General features: G+C 40.0%; 1 protein-coding gene and 1 long non-coding RNA gene across 2 annotated transcripts in view; one reads left to right on the top strand and one right to left on the bottom strand.

Annotated features, from left to right (window-relative positions):
- The window catches only part of LOC134664073 (phospholipase A2 group XV-like), a 32,105-nt gene extending 17,731 nt beyond the window's left edge, over positions 1–14,374 (bottom strand). Inside the window, exons 1-3 of the mRNA XM_063520664.1 lie at positions 13,961–14,374; positions 13,480–13,854; positions 4,348–4,575 (exon numbers count right to left, since the gene is read on the bottom strand). Coding sequence (XP_063376734.1) covers positions 4,348–4,575; positions 13,480–13,854; positions 13,961–14,048 — 691 coding nt within the window. The 5' untranslated portion in view covers positions 14,049–14,374. The remainder of the gene's footprint in view (positions 1–4,347; positions 4,576–13,479; positions 13,855–13,960) is intronic.
- The window catches only part of LOC134664074 (uncharacterized), a 98,939-nt gene that overhangs the window by 20,363 nt on the left and 57,630 nt on the right, over positions 1–20,946 (top strand). Inside the window, exon 2 of the long non-coding RNA XR_010098200.1 lies at positions 12,509–13,019. This is a non-coding gene — a long non-coding RNA (uncharacterized LOC134664074). The remainder of the gene's footprint in view (positions 1–12,508; positions 13,020–20,946) is intronic.

The raw sequence follows: 20,946 nt of genomic DNA, 5'->3' as shown, positions 1-20,946 counted from the left end.
TTAGACTACCTATTAATTTTTAGGTACCGAGTGTTTATGTCGCAGTCGGATCGTATAATCCGCCGTATTACATTATGGCTAGCCGTTTTCAAAAACAGGGGCGTTTTGAAATGCGGCGGTTTAACGATTAGCCGTATTGAATGCGGCTGAATGAGAATCCGCCGGAATGTATTCGGCGCCATACGTTCTTCAACACGGCTAGCCGTAATGTAATACAGCGAGTCATTAGCCGCCGCTTTGACAGTTTTTAGTTCCCATTTTTAACACTCGTGGCGCTGCCTGACAAACGCTGGGGTGTCCATCAAATCTGGAGTTTGTCGGACTGTTTCTTTTAAAAAAAAAATTTCCTTCGCAACTTAACTAGACGTCGCCTACGTAACCGGAGTTTGACAATGTTTGCAATTTAATTTATTTCTACCATGGTCCCACTGCACTACATGTGTTTCTTTTCCAAAACATTTCCTTCACAACTTAAATAGACGGAGCCCCGCACGCGGGGCTCCTATTTCTGAGCGGTTTGCCCTTCGGGCATCTGAAGCTACCTAACGAACCTAACCTACCTACCTATTGATTAAGTGAGACGTCCGTGAAAACATTACACTTTGTGGAAAAAAGCGTAGGTAGGTAATTAGGTTAGGTTCGTTAGGTAACTTCAGATGCCCGAAGGGCAAACCGCCCAGAAATAGGAGCCCCGCTTGCGGGGCTCCGTCTATTTAAGTTGTGAAGGAAATGTTTTGGAAAAGAAACACATGTAGTGCAGTGGGACCATGGTAGAAATAAATTAAATTGCAAACATTGTCAAACTCCGGTTACGTAGGCGACCGAAAGAACTGGTCACTCTACAATGTACGATGCGGCTAAACGTGGGCCGCCTTATTGAAGAACGTATCGCAGTGACAATCCGGCTAATCGTCGAACCGCCGCATTTCAAAACGCCCCTGTTTTTGAAAACGGCTAGCCGTAATGTAATACGGCGGATTATACGATCTGACTACGACATTTATACCAGGTCCACGTTTTACAAAGTTCTTTCTATTCCCGCCTAAACAATGCGTCAGTTATTACCTTACTTATGAACTATTATAATTTAGATTATCGTTGTAACAATGACCTTTCTTTGTGGAGTGATTCGCATTTGTAAAATCTTCGCTTTCGTACTCGTATTTAATTTGGAGTTTAATCCTTATAGAGTGGGGTTTCTAATACAAATAAGGGGTTGTGCACAAATCACGCGAAGTGTTTTCGGCTACTTTTTGACACCCCCCTCCCCCCTGGTGATATTTGGTGAGGTTTTTGGCTACCCCCCCCCCCCCCCCCCCCGTCACACAACCTCACGTGTATTTTTTGAAATATTTTCATTCGACCTAATTATAAGAAAATTTTTATTGTATATAGACAATCTTGTTTATTTTTCTATTTTCGTTAAATAGACTCGCTATTTTGAAGTGCAGAGTGAAGTTTTATGTTTAACGAAACCGAGAAAAAGTATCTACTCATGTGGTAGGTGTTTTTTTCATAGTTTCGGACACTGTAGAAAAATACACGTGAGGTTTCCTTATACCCCCCCCCCCCCCCTCGCCCCCAACGTGATCTATAGTGATTTTTTTGTGACCCCGCACCCCCTATCGAACCTCGAGTGATTTGTGCACAAGCCTAAAGTACCTTACAAGATTGCAATAGCAAACGATTAGTTTATTATTTTGTTTCCGTACATTGATCAGAAGACATGACGCCGCGACGCTCGCGACCGACGTCAGACGATATTTATCAACGAACGTTTACACATTTTGCGTAATAAGGTCAACACTTATTTTTAACGAGGCGACTTATATCGTATTTTTACAATAAGAGTATTTCGAATGTTCTAACAAGATCACAGACATTAATAAATGTAACAGCAAAAATAGTTAAGCAGGCGAGGTGTTTAAAAAGATCTACACACAAGTCTGTTGTTAAGAGTAGGTACTAGGGACCCGCCCCGGCTTCGCACGGGTTAACAAATTATAGGTACACCTCAACCTTCCTTAAGAATCCCTCTATTGATAGGTGAAAACCGCATGAAAATCCGTTCAGGAGTTTTTGAGTTTATCGCGAACATACAAACAAACACACAGACAGACGCGGCGGAGGATTTTGAACACCTTGCTCTTTCTCTTGCTTGGTTAGAGCTCGTTCGAGCTACTTTGCCTACTGACTGTAGGTACATAATACCTACTCATTAAATTCCGGACAAAGATGAAATCAAGATACAAGACAACAATTACATTTTTTTATCTTGAAATCCGGGTTATTGTACTCATCGTACTCTGGTCAGTACGATCATGTCAGTAGGTAGAAATAGTAATCACTAGTACTATGGTTCGTTTTTTTAGCCTTAGAAAATAGGTAACAATCTTGACGTGTTTTGTTACTAAAAATTCACAGATCTCGTGCTTGAACGTGAATTAAAACATATCGGTTTTTTTCACATTTTTATTTATTAAAATTTTTTACAATTAAAATTTGGGGTCATCCATTAATTATGTCACACGTTTAGGGGGAGGGAGGGGGTCAAGAAAATGTGACATATTGTGACATGGGGGAGGGGGGAGACACAAACTTTGTGACGTCACTTTAACTTCATCAGTAACCGAAAATTTATTTATATTATTTAGTTCGCTGTACATTTAAATAACAAGTTTTTAAAACGAAAATAGTTTTTAATCGTTTAATTTTCTTTCCTAAGCAGTTTTGGGTTATAAAATTACTAATATTTATATCGTCAAAAATATTTTGATAAAATATTAATAATACTTAGGTACTTACTTAATTCGATTTGGCGATTTCGTAGAAAAAATGTGAGGGGGGAGGGGTTTGCCAAATGTGACCAAGTGTGACAAGGGGGGGGGGGAGGGGTCAAAAAACCTAGAAATTGGTGTGACGTAATTAATGGATGACCCCTTATACGATGCTCTAAAACAAAAATGATAAATTATGGATCGTCGATATTTGGGGTGGGGAGGGGGCAGGGGGCAGGGAGTTACCAAAACCCCATGGCGCGGAACCCCATGGGAATATACAGCAAAATTTACTTGCACGAGTTAAAGCTACCCGAACCGGTTAGTAACGTATTTCTACCCACTTTGTAACCAAACTAATGCTTTAAGTAATAGTTGTTGTTGTTGTCCTATGTCCTATGGCACCCCAGAAGTGCAAAGGGCCTTCACAAGCTCGCGCCACGCCTTTCTATCTTCAGCGACCCTTCTGGCCTCGCTCCTGCTCAACCCGACCGCTCATAGGTCATTTGTGACCTATGACCGCTGCCAAGAGTGTAAAGGGCACCCGAGGCCACGGCTTCCGTCCGGCGGTTTCCAACCCAAAGGGACGGGTGCGTTATTCGTTTCTCCTTATTTGAATAGTATGTCCTACCCGTCTCCATTTCCGTGTCGCGAATTCTTCGCCAATGGGTGTTTGCCGGCATATACGCCATAGGTCTTCATTACGAATAGTTTTTGGCCAGAAAACGCGAAGGATCAACGTGAGGGACTTGTTGAAGAAGACTAGAAGTTTATTCGTTAGACCCTTAGTCACTCTCCACGTTTCGCAGCCAAAAATAAGCACGGAGTGCACAATTGATTCGAAGAGGGAAAGTTTAACACGCCGCGTGGGCAACCTTTGACTCCTAAACAGCCTTTGCCTGAGCGAACGCAGCCTTCGTCTTCTTTATTCTGTTGTCGATGTCTTCATCTGCTCCACCTTTGCAATATAATATGCACCCTAGTGTACACAAACTTGGACACCGACACCGAGGCTCTCGCCCCCCAGTGATAGCAGATCCGTTGACCTTGATTTAACTGACATGCTTTACTATACAATACACAACACCTGTTACATTGAGGGATATACTGTAACAGTAACAAGCAATAAGTTTTTTTTTCTCGCTAAGACAAATAGGTACTTAATTACAATGATACTCGTAAATATTGCTATTTATATCCATTACTTTTATTTCATGACCACATTAAGATAACGATATTTACGTCTCGTCAGGCGTGTCTCACTCCGCGATTTCGTCGCTTTGCTACAGGTAGCTAAAAGTGCATCCGTTCGGCCCCAATTTTGGGGTTTGCCATAAGCCGCGCGTGGCGCTGTCGCCACCTAGCGGCCATATCTGTGCTGATCGTAACAGACGCGTTTTGTTAGAGAGTGAGTCTTCTGTACTTAGTACTATTATTTATTCTGTGGTCTCGTAGAAAATTGCATCTTATGTGATCACCTCTTGCAATAAATTCTAACAGAACAGTAGAAGACACTAATGAATATTAAGTTTCTTATGAGAAAAGACTCAGATATAAAGATGTAACTCACCAATGGCAAATGTTTTAAGTGCCTTGACCGCTCCTCCCCAGGGTGTGGAGAGCGACAGCAGACGGCGGATGTACTGGTCCTTCCAGGCCTGCGTCTGCAGTCGCAGGAAGTGCAGCGCCATGGACCCGCCCATGCTGTGCACCAGCAGCGTCACAGATGTCTTGTTGTTGATGTTGTACGTATCTTCCACTAGGGTCTTTAGTTTAACAAAGAACTCTGCATTCTCATCTGAAAATTGACATAACACTATTATTTTAGTCCTAATTAGGAATCATTTGTTATAAAAAAACGGCCAAGTGCGAGTTGGACTCGCGCACGAAGGGTTCCGTACTACTACGTTAGGGTTGCCATAAGTGTGGGGGCTCAGACCGGGACATTTAAAGAAAACCGGCCAAGTGCGAGTCGGACTCGCCTTCCAAGGGTTCCGTACATTACACAATTTTCAACAATGTATATTTTGATGTGAAACGTGAGTGAAATGTTTAAAAAAGACCCGTAAGGGACGATTAAAAACTAAGTAATAAGTCCGACGCACGCTTGACTGCATATTTCTAATAGGTTTTTCTGTCATCTATAGGTAAGGAACTATTTATTTAGTTTTTTTTTTTTTTGTAGTTTCGGAGATAAAGAAGGGAAGTGGTCATTTTTTGTCTATTTACTTAAATTACTTCTAAACTATTAATCTTAAAGTTATTAATAAAATATATTTGAGATTCCCACAGCTCTATCACTTGATATATAACACCATATAGTTTGCAAAACTTTGTTTATTAACTGTCTCATTTACCCCCCAATAAGTGCCCCCTATGTTTAAAATTCATTTTATTTACGTTACATGTCCGTCTTCGGGTTATAGATTGACATAATATATGTGTACCAAATTTCAACTTAACTGTCACAAATAATGTAGGTACCTAAATGAAAACGCGAGCGAAGCGAGCGCGAAATTTTTTCGAGATAATAGTAGGTAGATTTTTAGGATTTCGTACTTCAAAAGGAAAAAAACGGAGCCCATATAGGATCACTTTGTTCACCGTCCGGCCGTCTGTCTGTCTCAATGCCCCCTACTAAATAACTATGATTTATAAACCGGGACAATTTGCTTATGGGCCGGGACACCGGGACATCATGCTTCAAACCAGGACATGTCCCGGCGTACCGGGACGTATGGCAACCCTATACTACGTATCACCCGCCAAAAAAAATTACGTTTGTTTTATGGTAGCCCCGCTTAAATATTTATTTTATTTTGTTTTAGTATTTGTTGTTATAACGGCAAGGGGGGGTAAGGGGTGAACGGTAACAATATCCTAACCGACCCAATTGTCAACCTCTTCTGCTCGCGTAGGTGGTTCGTATGAATAGCCGACGCCGCCGCAGCTAACGCGGTGCTCCCTGCTGGATAACGAACACGGCTCTGGCGGCCGGGCAAATGGCGGTATAACCATACAACCGAGTAAGCAACTAGTTGGAAGAGGCTACAGCGACCTGGTGGCTTAAATTCCCTCTAAAATGTCTGGTGCAGAAAGCAAGGGGAAACTGTTGCACTATTTTCCCAAGAAAACCACCACGCAAAGTTCTCATAAGATATGTGTGAAGTCATGCGATCCGACTGACCAGTCACCAATGCCACACGCCCTGGTGCTGACTGCGGCAGTGATCACCAACTCCTAATAGTTGACTTCAGACTTCGCCGAAAGAGTACTCGGACCAAACCTTAAAGACCATTGTATTGACTAAACCGGCTCTAGACCACTTTCACGACGCAAATTAAACCTAAGATCAAATCACAGGAAAGCGGACTCTTATGACTCCAGTGATGCGGAATGGAATACCTTTAAAAAACTAATTTTGGACACCGCGAAAGAGTAGGGATCTGTTCAAAGCCGTAACATGCAAGGAGGAGTGGAAGTGCAAGTCCTTTTCTAACAAAAGCTGTCAAAAAGGGACTTCCACTTGTATTAAAGGGTGAGTACTATTAAATTGTCGCAATTTGAATAAAATTTTATACAATAAAATAATATACAATAAAATTCAAAAATGTTTATTATTGGTAAGTTTATGATAAAATAGGCGAGCTAAAACAGTTTTATTGTTTGTCTAGAGCACGACGTGAGAATTCTCGGACTTTACTCTTGACCCGACTCATAGAATTTTGCACGGAATCATTTGTGATAAATTTAGTACATTTAATCCACTTCCTTTTGAAATCGGGCAATGATGTGGCCGGTTGGCATGTTTTCCGCAATTTTGTTTTTATATTTGCCCAGTATTTTTCTTTTTAATAAGTGGCAACAACCTTTTCCTTAGGCATTCGGATATATAAATATCTGTGTTAATTGTGCCAGTGGTTACAAAAGGCGAACTTCTCATACCGCACTGGCATATCGCTTGCCACACGAGGAACTTTTTGGCAAATTTCTCGACTGGAATCACTTTTTCTGATTCAGGCAGACCCGAGACGTTGCGGGAAGAAAAGTATTGATTGCCTGGTATTGATTTGAAATCAGCCTTTACATACGTTTCGTCATCAATGATTAAGCAACCTGCTGTATTTTGAACAAACAAAGCGTACAATAATCTAGAACGTCGAACTGCTCGATTATACTGATCAACCGTTCTTTTCGGAGCTTTTTGTTTTTTGTAAGTAACAATACCGCAGTTTTATTTTTTATTTTTTGTACATTGCTTTGGCTTGTTCCAACTTTTTTGGACACATCTCGGGACGAAATAGCCGGATTCTGATCAAACAGTTTACACACCTTTGATTCCAACTTTTTGTTCCGTTTTCTTGTCGGATGACCCTCTCGCTGCTTTCTTTCAGTAGTTTTACCTCGTTTTAGCTTTTTTATGGTCCTTTGCACTGTTCTCCGAGTTGTATTGCACGATTTTGCAAGTTCCAAAGTAGATATATAGGGATTCATAGTAAATTTTTGCAAAATTAAATCGCGCACGCTTTTTTCCTTTGACGACATCTTGAAAGACAAATACAAGTGAATGTTTTTTTTTAAGAATAAAAGATGCCAATACATTCTAATTTTGATATATATAATAAGTTTTACCAAAAAGGTTGAGAGTCTAGAAAAAAAACGGAGTATGTTAGCGACAATTTAATAGTACTCACCCTTTACAAGTTACAATTAAGCTTTTGATATACAGGGCACTATTCTTAAAAGTTAAACAACTGACTGGCACCTTGAAACCGGAGTTGGATAGTAGACAACAGTAGAGGTAACACTTTGACAAATCTGGATAAAGTTTTAGATAGATGGAGAACCTATACTGTTACAAACTGTACCGGGATGAAGAAGGACTAAGCTCGGAAAGAATATGGGACAACCATATAAGCCATAAGGGAACCAGACTTGTAGCTTTCTGAAGTGCAAGATGCCGTCAAAAGATTGAAAGGGAACTTGGGAGCAAATCCTAAACGTCCGACTTTCTCATCGAGAAATTTCGTGAGTATTGTGCTTTATTGATTACGTTACGCTAAGGCGTTTAACTGCGTGCAGTAGAGTACGATGTTCGATGTGATCACAGACAAAACATCCTCCAGACTGAGCATAGTCGCGATACCCCCTCTGCCACACATTTTAAAGGCTTGCTACACGGTCGCCGACAAGCCTACTAACCGTCTGACCTTGGTATGTGGGTCCGTCTGAGTTGGCTGGCTAGACGGTGGCAGACCACAGTGTGTTCAGAACTCGCGGACGGACAACACGTATCGCAAGCGCACAAGATGGCCCCTAACCTTGCGGATTGCATTTTGTTTTTCTTCCTTGACTTCTGGGGCGGCAAAACTTATTGGCGGGACGCCAAATTTCATAATCTACTCATACTAGTGCAATGACAAAAAAATAAGTTTTTGGCAAAAATTTCATTTTTGGTACAAGCTTTTATCGCTGAATGTACTTTTCTTTCCACAGGCAACTAATACTCGTCGAGACAATTCTAAAATCCCCAAACACAATTAGGTCGCATTGTTCTATCACAGGGTTCCTATGGCCACCTCCTGTCTCCATCATCAGATCAGCTATATGGTACCATAATAATGCATTGTCACCTGATTTATATATGTATGCAAATTTTCAGTTCCATCGGAAACTAGAAAGTGGGTCTAATTTAACTTGCAAGATTTGACCCGTACAAACATATTTACATACTTACATTAGGTATATTGCAAGTTAATAAAAAGTTGTAAAAAAAGAAAAGGGTATATGAATGAAACGCTGGCTCAAAAAACGACATTTGTTGAGTCATTTCAACTTGATGAATTTGCTGGACTACGCTACGGGGACATACATAACTTTCTGAGAATGAAGAGAAAAGTATTTGATGAATTTTTAGAAATGCTACTGAGTACACATATAACCACACGAGCGCACACGGCGCGCGCTCCAAGCGAAATGGCCTAGTGCGGTCGGCGACGGGCGGCTACACGGTTCCGGACCGACCGCTCAGACCGCGGTCGCTTGCGCGCGCTCGCATGCCAAGGGCGTCCGGAGGTCAAACGAAATTTTGTTGGTAACAACTGTCTACACGGTCCGGGACAGACCAAGGCCACGCGGTCTGGGGGCTTGTCGGCGACCGTGTAGCAAGCCTTTTACTCCATGTTCGAGTCGAAAGCGTCTTTGTCGAAAGCGTCTTTGTGTGATGTCCGTGTCTTTGAACGGACCAATCACGACACGGGACTTCGCTCACCACGTCCCGCGCACCCCCACATTTTTGGCATCATCGGTTGCATGAAATAATTGCTCTAAACTCGGTCTAGAGGATTCCTAGTCTATGGATGTGATGATCGAGATGGGCGTGCTCTACGTTTTTGGTGCAGAATTTGTACCTCGATGGTTCGAGCTTCGTGAAACTGAAAAATCAAAAGTCCAATACTGGATCCAAAGTGGTTAGCCTATAGGAGTGTCCCACTGCTGGGCAAAGGCCTCCCATAATTTGGTTATTAGACAACTGAAAAGGCGGTTTCGTAGTGGGTGGACGCAGGGTCAGCAATCTGCGATACGCACACGATACGACGATAATGGCATCGAGCGAAGACGAGATAAAATAAATAAAAATAATAAAATAAATAAAATAAATACAATAAATAAAATAAATGAAATAAATAAAATAAATAAAATAAACAAAGTAAACAAAGTAAACAAAGTAAACAAAGTAAACAAAGTAAACAAAGTAAACAAAGTAAACAAAGTAAATAAAATAAATAAATATGATAGGACATTCTTACACAGATCAACTAAGTCCCACAGTAAGCTCAAGAATGCTTGTGTTGTGGGTACTCAGACAACGATATACATATATAATATATAAATTAGAGATGCCACGAATATTCGGCAACTATTCGGTATTCGGCCTATTCGGCCACTTTGCCGAATACCGAATATCTGTTGCACCTACCTAAAAAGAAAAATTACAAAAAAACTAGGTATATTTAATATTTAAAATGTATTCTTGGAGAGTAGTTAAATACGAAGCCACATTTTTGAGCATTTGTTAAATACAAAATATTTTATTTTTATCATGGGTCTGATTTGATTGACTCTAATCACATTCATTAATTCTGTTCAACATAAAAATATATTTTAGCAAACGTGCTTTGATGGCGAACAGTTTTCATAATAATTGTGACTCAAAATGTTTGTATGTCATGCCGAATATTCGGTATTCGGCCGAATATTCGGCTAAATACACTATTCGGGGCATCTCTAATAAAAATACTTAAATACATAGAAAACACCATGAACAAATATCTGTATCATCATACAAATAAATGCCCTTACTGGGATTCGAACCCAGAACCATCGGCTTCGCAGGCTGGGTCACTACCCACTAGGCCAGACCGGTCGTCAAACATCAAACATCAACATTTATTCAGCAAATAGGCCACAAGGGCACATTTACACGTCAACATTGAATTTACATAAAAGCAAAAATAATAACATCAACAAGTTTATAAAATAAAAATAAAAATTCAATCTAACGTATTACAATTACTAAGAGATGTATATGGTCTAATGTCGAATTACATACAAAATACAGATAAAAAACACACGAAAAAAAATCTATAATATTTAGAGGTGTAAATGTCTCTAGGTGTCAGAACTATAAGATTATATAGTTTATCAAGTTATCCTTAGAGATGTATAGGGTCTCCAAGAGTCAATATCCTGTATAATTAATACATTCATTAAGAGAAAAGAAACATACGAGAACAGAATGAGGCGTCTCACTGTAATTAATTAATAAAAATTAAGTTACTAAGTATAGCTCGTGTTAGCTTAAACAGACCAGTCTCCACAAACAGCACCCGTTCACGAGTATGACGCGTATCTCAGCCATCGCCTCCCTTAACCTTCATTCGGGAAAGTGAACTCAAAAGATGGGAACTCTTCTGAAGAAAATTGAGGTTGAGAGTGCTAGGCGTGGTCTTAAGATTAACCATTCCAAAATGAAACCTTAGGGATGCCACGAATATTCGGCAACGATTCGGTATTCGGCCTATTCGGCCACTTTGCCGAATATTCGGTATTCGGCCGAATGTTGCCTACTATTCGGCCGAAAACCGAATACCTGTTGCACCTACCTAAAAATAAAAATTACTCAAAAAACTAGGTATAATGTATTCTTGGAAAGTTAGTTAAATACAATGGTACGTTTTTGAGCGTTTGTTGATTACAGAAAATTTTATTTTTATCATAGGTCTGATTTGATTGACTCTAACTACATTAATTGATTCTGTTCAACATAAAAATATATGTTAGCAAACGTTGTGATTTGTTGGCGAACAGTTTTCATAGTAATTGTAACCCAAAAGTTCGCATTTCGTGCCGAATATTCGGTCGCCGAATATTCGGTATTTGGCCGTGAGGTAGCGCCGAATATTCGGTATTCGGCCAAATTCACTATTCGGGGCATCTCTAGTAATAGGGTGTCTGTGTAATCTTCATACTAACGATCTCATTTATACAATACAATACAATACAATAATTTATTCATAAAACCAATACAATTTTATACATCATATTATTCGGTACATTACTATTCTATATTTATAATACATTATTTTACATAATACATTTCATTATTAAAATTAAGCAAGAAGTGCATACATTATTATAAATTCACCTATTCGAAGAATTCATTCAATGAATAGTAGGCAGCAGAGACTAGGTATTTTTTAAGTTTGAGTACAAAAATGTGGCTTGATGCTGACAGATGTGATTCCACCCATAATGTTAGACCGAGCCAATCTACTTCCCATCACCAATTCACTCAGTAAATATAAAATAACTGGACAAGTGCTACTGTTTTGTATTTGTTGTTATAGCAGCAACAGTCAATACATCATCTGTGAAAATTTCAACTGTCTAGCTATCACAGTTCATGAGATACAGCCTGGTGACAGTGGTGACAGACATACAGACAGACAAACAGACAGCCGGACAGTGGAGTCTTAGTGATAAGGCCCGTCTCCATATTGCGCGGCAAGCTATCGAACATTATTATATTGCGCGGCAGCCCGGTGAATCCATATGAAAAAAGGTTCCTTCAACCCCCCTCTACACCCCCAGCACACCCCCTACCCTCGAGGACTTTTAGTATGTTTATCTGGACACCACAAGGTATACCTGTACCAATTTTCAAAACTACACGAATTATTTCCGCAGCTTGCCCAAATTCGGCTTAATTTGACGTGGCTACAAGATGGCGATGATGGTGGTGATGGTGATGGTGGTGGTGGTGGTGGTGGTGGTGGTGGTGGTGGTGGTGGTGGTGGTGGTGAAGGTGATGGTGATGGTGATGGTGATGGAGATGGTGATGGTGATAGTGGTGGTGGTGGCGGTGGTGATGGTGGTGGAGTGGTGGATGGTGGTCTAAAGAGACAACAACCGGCACCTCCAGCCAACACCAAATTTACTTGTGACCGTTGCGGGAAGCAGTGCAGAGCCCGCATCGGTTTGTTCAGTCACAAGAAAAGATGCGACTCTCGGAATACACAGCAGCTGTAATAAACATCTGAAGAAGAAGAGGCCAATGATGATGATGATGACAAGATGGTGCCGAAATTGGCTCGCGAGCCAAAATACAGGTTTGCCGCGGTCGAACATTGCTCGCGCGGCCGCCGCGCAATATCGAGACGCGCCTATAGGGACCCATTTTTAGGGTTCCGTAGCCAAATGGCAAAAACGGAACCCTTATAGATTCGTCATGTCTGTCTGTCTGTCTGTCTGTCCGTCCGTATGTCACAGCCACTTTTTTCCGAAACTATAAGCACTATACTGTTGAAACTTGGTAAGTGGATGTATTCTGTGAACCGCATTAAAATTTTCATACAAAAACAGAAAAAAAACAATACATTTTTAGGGTTCCTCATACATAGAACTGAAACTCAAAAAATTTTTTTTCATCAAACCCTAACGTGTGGGGTATCTATGGATAGGTCTTCAAAAATGATATTGAGGTTTCTAATATCATTTTCTTCTAAACTGAATAGTTTGCGCGAGAGACACTTCCAAAGTGGTAAAATGTGTGTCCCCCCCCCTGTAACTTCTAAAATAGGAGAATGATAAAACTAAAAAAAATATATGATGTACATTACCATGCAAACTTCCACCGAAAATTGGTTTGAACAAGATTTGGTAAGTAGTTTTTTTTAATACGTCATAAACCGTAAACCGCAATTTTATTATGTTACTTGCTGTTACGGAACCCTTCATGGGCGAGTCCGACTCGCACTTGGCCGCTTTTACCCTTTGGGTAGGGGACCCTAAAAAGTGAGTGAGTTTGTGTATCTCTGGTCGCTGATAACCTACAGTGGCTGCACTGGCGAAAGACAGCAAATACATTATGGAGCAGGAGCACACATGGTCGCGATCCTCAGCAATGAGGGACCGAGGAAGAAGTTATAGTGGCAACAGAAAAACATCATCTGTGAAAATTTCAACTGTTTAGCTATCACAGTTCATGAGTTACAGACTGGTGACAGATGGACAGACAGCGGCGTCTTAGTAATAGGGTCCCGTTTTTACCCTTTGGGAACGGAACACTAAACATGGTTATGTATATCAACATAAAAACTCTTGATACATGTTACAAAAAAATATTCTATTTTGTACTTACTTGGTGCTCTTCGAAAATCATACGGTGCCCCTCTGATGGACACATTTCTGACATATCCTATTTTGACAAGAGCATTAGCAATGCTGTTAAAGTACGCCCCAGACTTGTCATGCGACGGGTCGAGCCACTCCACAGGCTCCGGGGTGCCCCAGCCCGGGACGCGCACGTCGACGCCCGCAGGGCTCCGAGTGGTCCGCGTCACATTGTCGTACTCCAACTTCAAGTTGTCCACCCAACAGTCTATCACAAATGGCACAAGCAACTCCAAATTAAGCCAAATATTGAAATAATCCACTGATGTCTTGGCACATATGTAATGAACTACTGAGCTCCTATTTAACTTCGCTTCTAACTGGCTGCCGCCGTCCCCAGGTACTGAAATTAATAACTCAATATAGTTCTGGTCTCTAGAGGAATTTCTAGACAACCGTAATAATGTGGTTATAAATGTTAACATAGTAATGAGTTAGACAGCACTTACTTAAGACAACCGGCGATAAACCCAAAGAATTCTGAGCGAGGATACCGTAAATAAATAATATCGCGAAACTTATTTTAATACTTGACATTGTGGTCTTAAATTTAACACTAATGGAAAGCAGGCGCAGTTTGTGACGACTTGCTTGTGAGTAAACAGTGCGTCTACAAGTGAGGCTACCTCTGGTTTCGCAATTTATGTGCCCTGAAATCGCTTTGAATTCAGTTCAAACACTGGTCATGACGTCGCGATCGCGGTCGTGCGATGCGGGAGTCCGCAGCGAGCGCGAATAAACATGCCACTGATAACAATAACACACGCGGATAGACAGCCAGTCAGCTGAGAATGTTTATGAAAACATGGTTGTTTTGCATTTCCATTAACAAGTAATTGATAAAATACGATAATACCATGCAACATGCAATTAAAATAGAGTATATAAGTTACTCTATGACCAAAGAGCATATAATCACTACGTTCTAAGAGACGGAACTCCATAGTACGTTTTTGTCAAACGGTTCGGTTTGACAGGTTCGACAGGACTTGACTGATGAGCATCTATTCATACCAACATAAGGAAAATTGCAAGGGCCAAACGTTTTATGTTCTCTTTCACGGCGCAGCAACTAGTATCATTTCTCTCTACTCGCTCTTTTAAAAATGCCGTTTGTCAAAAAAGGACAACCATACTGTTGACAAGGTGGACTTCAAATCAAGTGTTGCCTTTCTTGATGCGCCCAGGCTGTGTATGTGTGCGTACAAGCGTATATGTGTGCTCTTTTACTGATGTGAAAAGTCGATTTTAATCATGTTATATATCGATAAACGCTACACAGCGGAACAAAATAGCGATTAATTGAAGCTTCAATATCTTCATTAAACTTAAACATAATTGGGTAGGTAAAGTTTTTTGACGATAGCCAAATTATATTTTTTTCCGATAGTATTCATTATAGTGATCACGAAAATGCAGCTCTTTTATTTTTATTTCATTTTATTGATTAAATATAATTTTTTAAGTGATCGATATGACGTTTGTGAGATATAATGGCAGATCCGAGTAATTAATTCCTTAGCGCGTAGTAAATGGGACGAGATAGAAAAAAAAACGATGTCAACTGTCAATGTCATGTCATTCTTGGAAAATAACATGAAAATAATGGTCTAACGAAACCTTTGTGTTTACTTGTAATTGGATGTCGGTGTGATTTCTAGAATAAGTATTTTTAACGTCCCTAGCACGATCAACACGGATATTTTGATAATGATAACGAGTGCTTTCGACTACGACGACTACTTGGCACTGCTTCTTGGAGAACATTTTCTTTACTTTACTTCACGACGACTCTTGGACTGCTACACGAGTCATTTTGGATCTCAGTATCAAGACAATGCTTTGTACCGTCTTGTAGGAAGTACAGACATTACTTTCCAAATTCAGCGTATTTGAGCACAGCAAAGTCTTCAACAGCGATTCGGTGCCAAGCTTTGAAAATATATTGGCCAAAATGGTAACTTACAGGTACGTTTGTGAGGACTATATAAACGTGATTGTTGTATTGTACATACATAATGATCAAGATTGTAATAGTCTTATAACTAGGTCGTTACTGGCTGTAATATATCGGCTCGGTAAGGTGTTCACAATATCTGAGCACGCACTCTAACGCCCTGATAATAGAGGCGTGTTCAGATATTTATGAGCACCCTAGCTGTACCAATATATCTGTGATGGCGACTGTACTTTAGAAAACTTACAAAATAATATAATATAAATCCAGTAAATTTCGTTTCGTTTTATTTTATAAATTAACATTACAACAATACCTAGGAACATGCTGTGCGGCGTGCTCTTGAAGAGAGTTGAGAGGTTCAAATATGGTCAATATGGATAAGTATGTCTGTTGGGTAACTTCACATTGGGGCCTGTTTACATATTGATTAGCATTGATTGCGAGTTTAATACATTTGCCACTAAACACAAGTAGTAAGTGTATCAACTCGCAAAAATAGTACATTTTTGCTTCCATTGAGGTATACATAGTAAACACTATTCTCAAATTATGTGAGGAAATAAAACGAATTTTGTAAAGCGTATTTAATAGGGGTAAAGTGACGCGAATACAATTAAAAAAACAACGCATATTCTTAGTTTATATTAAATGTAGATGGCTTTTTATTTTTAGTTTTCGCTTGGTCACAGAAATACGCTAAAAAACTACTTTCAGAGAAGAAGAAGAACTGTTTCTTGCGTTTTGGCTGTCCTTCCACAGCATGAGCATGTCGTAAGTCCTGTTGTATTTGTCCCTGGACTTCGCAGGAAGCTAGTTATTCATTATTAAGTTTGCTTCTGCTTTCAAATGAGGCGGTGTGCCGTCTATTCCATGTCGTTTTCGTCACTTGAACTCATTTTGTTTATTACGAGTATTAAAATAATAAGCGGTAACTTATTGAGTATTGCATAACGAATAAACTTTGCCGCCTTTTATTTGCATATTTTTTTAAATTATATTACCAGATACTAAGCATAGGGTACGCGCATGCGTCAATGCGCGCGCACCGCGCAGCTCCCTTTCGCGGTGCTAAAGCGGTATCCAGTAGAGATGGGTAACTCAGGAGTGATAGATAAAAAAGATATATATCTTTCTCGTTTCATGAATCACTCTTCTTGTCTTTGCGAATCCGAATGTATCAGTATATCCGTACCGCTCACTCCCTCGGTAACGATTTACTAAAGCGAAAGCGATGTCTCGGTCGCGCGTCGACCGAAGTAACACGAACGAGCGTCAGCGGTCGTTCAGGCGGATACGGACGCGTCATTCGCTATTCCGCGAGAACGAGAAGTAGATAGTATAGTATTTCTCGCTCGCGCAGGATGCAATGCAAATTCACTGCAAATTGCAATGATGAGATTGATGAGTTATTAATTCGGTTAATGAGTTACACAGACAACAAACATTATCGTAATATTGGTTATTGGTGGGATTTGTATACCTATTGATAAGTAAAGTTAATTCAATAGTGTTAATCTATTCATTTTTAAATGCAAGGTCACGGTTATAGATAGCGCAATTCACGAGAACGCGCAGATTTGTCAAACCTAATCTAATAGCATGAGCAATTGCGCATGACAATACGAACCAAATCAAGCTTCTTTGTGAATGTACCAATCTGTATCCATCATGATACAAAATGAAAATGTCGCCACTTTATAATAACAATTCTGTCTCTCTCTCATTCATAAGATGACCCAAAGTCAGTAAGTGTCGATACAGTTACGAGTGGGACAACTGATACACACGGATATAAAGATATAAAAGAGTGATACATATCCCAGTGGTAAAAAGATATATATCAATCTTTTCCCTCTACTGACACATTTCGCCCATCTCTAGTATCCAGAAGTGATCAAATCGGGATCAGAGCGAGAAAGCGATATCTGTTTCTCGCTCTTACTTATCGGTGCGTCGCACAATGACCTTGGTGCGGTGTGATAGTGTGTTACGGCCTTTAGATTTATGGTGATATTAGAGCCCTTTAAATTGAAAAAATGCCCCATAGCGAAAATACCTATACTAGCGTCACAAGTTGGTGTTCTTGCGTCCTCACCTCATTTTATCGTTAATATCGGTCATTATCGGCGGTTGAATTCGGCGAGCCAAATTGGCGTTTGCGTCCGCACGTCCCGATTCGATCGGGCAATTTAATCAGATTGGCGAAAAATTGACTAATCTGGATACGCCTTAAGCAACATCGAGTTCACGATAATTTGACATATTAAATTTGTAAGGTTGAAGGCAACTTTTCCTTGGTCTATTATTAAATTATAAGCAATTACATATAAATTAATAATAGATTTTTAGCATAAGTTGCATTTCACAAAATTTAACCCAAATCATTTGTACATTTTCAAGTCAAAGATAAAGACATGTTGGTTTTAAAATTTTAATAAGTATAATATTGTCATGATCTTGTAACATTGTTAAATTAAGAGAGTCTACCATTTTTATTTTCTTGCATTTTTTATAAAATGTCTTTAGTTTCTCGGGATATCTTGGTCCTAATTGCTCTTTTTTATGGAAATAATTATATCCTTCACATTCACAGGATGCTCTAGGCTTAGCCCAATAACACTGCACGGAAGTATGTGATGGCTCAATGGTTCTAATTAGCCATCAGTATAATACCGCCAATGAATGTTTACATCCACCTGAAAATAAGAACAACATTCATAAAATGAGGGTAACCACAAAACTAAGCTCAGATGGCTGAAATTGTTAGAAAAAAATAGACCGATTTCTTGTTTACGAACTTAACAGCTCATGGCAATCTAATAATAAAAATCAAAACACAAGTGAAGAAAGTTTTATGTACCTATGTATTTCACGGATACGTACTCCTGTACGGCCATTGCTCCTCTAATTCGGCGGCATTGTGCTTATCAAGTTATCACTGTTATGATAATAATTTCAAATTTGTAGAATCTGCTCGCAATCTCGCATGAACTCGCTTATTTTTCTTGCAAAACTCAGTCCAAGGGTCAGCGCAGGGGTCGTCGTGTAGGGGTGGGGAAGAAAACGTTGTCCAATATGCAGTGGTAAGTTGTCGAAAGTAAATTCAATCTTTGTCCAAATACGCGCAGATTTCGTGGGGAATCGGAAGTCCGTGGGTCGTGCTGAGGTCGTCGAAAATCTCAATGATAACATTAATAGCAATTCGCAAGGTAACAGAAAATAAGGCTTGTCCGTTATTTTTCGGCAATGACAGCTAAGTCACACTGACAGTCGACATCGTTTTTTTTTCTATCTCGTACTATTTACTACTCGCAAAGGAATTACTCTGATCTGCCATTCCACCTCATAAACGTCATATCGATCATTTAAAAAATTATATTTAATCAATAAAATGAAATAAAAATAAAAGAGCTGCATTTCCGTGATCGCTATAATGATTACTATCGGAAAAAAATATAATTTGCCTATCTTCAAAAAACTTTACCTACCCAATTGAAATGCTAATGGATAATGAATATATTATAATATAATAATATAATTCAATTATTGCGGAACACCTATTTTAGGAGGTATTTATGTATTTTAATTAAATATCTGAGCTTTCCCTTGGTTCCCTGCTGGGGCGTGACTATAAAAAATTGTGATCTGATAACCACATTAAAGAATAAAAGCGTTTTTGGTCATTTTAGGTATCGTTAAGCCTTTGAAGTAAAATTAAAATTGCAAGAAATGTCGATAGTTTATCGGTATGACTTTATCGACATGGCTACAGCAACGTGGCCTCATTGTTAATCGTACACTAAACAAAAGTGGCAACAGTGACAGCTCGCTGAGACACCGTCTCTATCTATCTATACATATAATAAAGCTGTAGAGGGTCGAAAGTCTGTACATGGAAGATATTTGAAAAAAAGTTGGCTGGGGATACTTAGAATCGATAACAGAACACGTTCCAACAGTTTTTAGAATTTATGTCTGTTTGTCTGTTTATCTGTTTATCTGTTTGTCTGTTTATTTGAACGCGCATCACGTGAAAACGGCTGAACGGATTTTGATAAAAACTTTACTAATCTGTCGAGAAAATCTCCGGCCAGGTTATAGGCTAAACAAATTTAACCCCTAAAAGGGGGGGGTAGCCACAACACTCGCTTGATTTAAGTTTGCCCCTAAATCTTATGGCGCTACTTAGGAAGGAGGGGCAAACTTTTTTCAAATATTTGCTACCACTATTGAGTACCCTGGTAAACTAACAGATGGCGCTGAATTTAATACGTCGTGACATGCATAGCCACCGAGGAAGGATTTTGGCAAATTAACTCTAAGCAGCTCTAAGTTTAGATGAGGGGGAACGGATATCAACAAATTTAATTGAATAATTATGTTGATTTAATAATACAACAAAATTAAACGCCAGTAAATCAATTACCCCTCATTGCACAGTGCCATCTTTTTCATGACTGCCCAAAAAAAAAGAGAGAGAGAGAGAGAGAGAGTGTGTGTATTGTGTTTTCAGCGTTCGTGTTTGTATGTAGGTATATATTTACTTATGTGAGTTTCTTTATTCCATCTTAACTTCTGAATGCCTTAACCGATTTAGACGTACGATACATCATTAGAATCCTTACGTCATCCCAGGTGAGATGATGAGAGAACATGTGACGACATTATCAAACCAATATTGCGGACTTAATACGCCATATTACGCAACCTTTAGAAAAAATATCGTGCAAAGCATCGAGTAGGGTATCAAAATGAAGGGTTGTGAAAGCCGATTAATAATATATATCCAACATGTGGGTTCAAATTTGAGTTTAAGAAAGTACGAATTGACAAAAAATGTTAAGAGAAGCTAATCTCATTAAACCAAATATTATTATTGAATGGGATACTTATTAAAATACAAAGAAGGCCTGATGTACGTGGTGCGCTGCACGCGGTTCAAAGCCAGGCGCCCTCGACTTTCTCATATTAAAGTGTCGGGCGTAGCCCGATGTACGTGACGCACTGTTCGCGTTCCAAAGCCGGGTGAATTCGACTTTCTCATAGGTACTTGAAAGTGTTGGGCGTAGCCCGATGTACGTGACACGCTGTACGCAGGCGCCCTCATACTCAAAACGTCGGGAGTAGCCCGACGCACGTGGCGCGCTGCAGGCGGTCCAAAGCCAGGCGACTTAGACATTCTCATATTAAAAGAGACGTACGTGACACGCTGTACGGTTACCAAAGCCGGGCGCCTAGGCGCCCTCATACTCAAGGAGTCGGGCGTAGACCAACGTACGTGACACACTGAGCGCGTTCCAAAGCTGGGCGCCTTCGGCGCCCTCATACTCAAAACGTCGGGAGTAGCCCGACGCACGTGGCGCGCTGTACGCGTTCCAAAGCCGGGCGCCTTCGGCGCCCTCATACTAAAAGAGTCGGACGTAGACCGATGTACGTGACACGCTGTACGCTTGCCAAAGTTGGGTGCCGAAGGCA

The sequence above is a fragment of the Cydia fagiglandana genome, chromosome 4 (genome assembly GCF_963556715.1).
Source record: "Cydia fagiglandana chromosome 4, ilCydFagi1.1, whole genome shotgun sequence".
NCBI lineage: Eukaryota > Metazoa > Arthropoda > Insecta > Lepidoptera > Tortricidae > Cydia > Cydia fagiglandana.
Note: the sequence above shows the minus strand (reverse complement) of the source record. Positions and strands in the feature narration are given on the sequence as shown.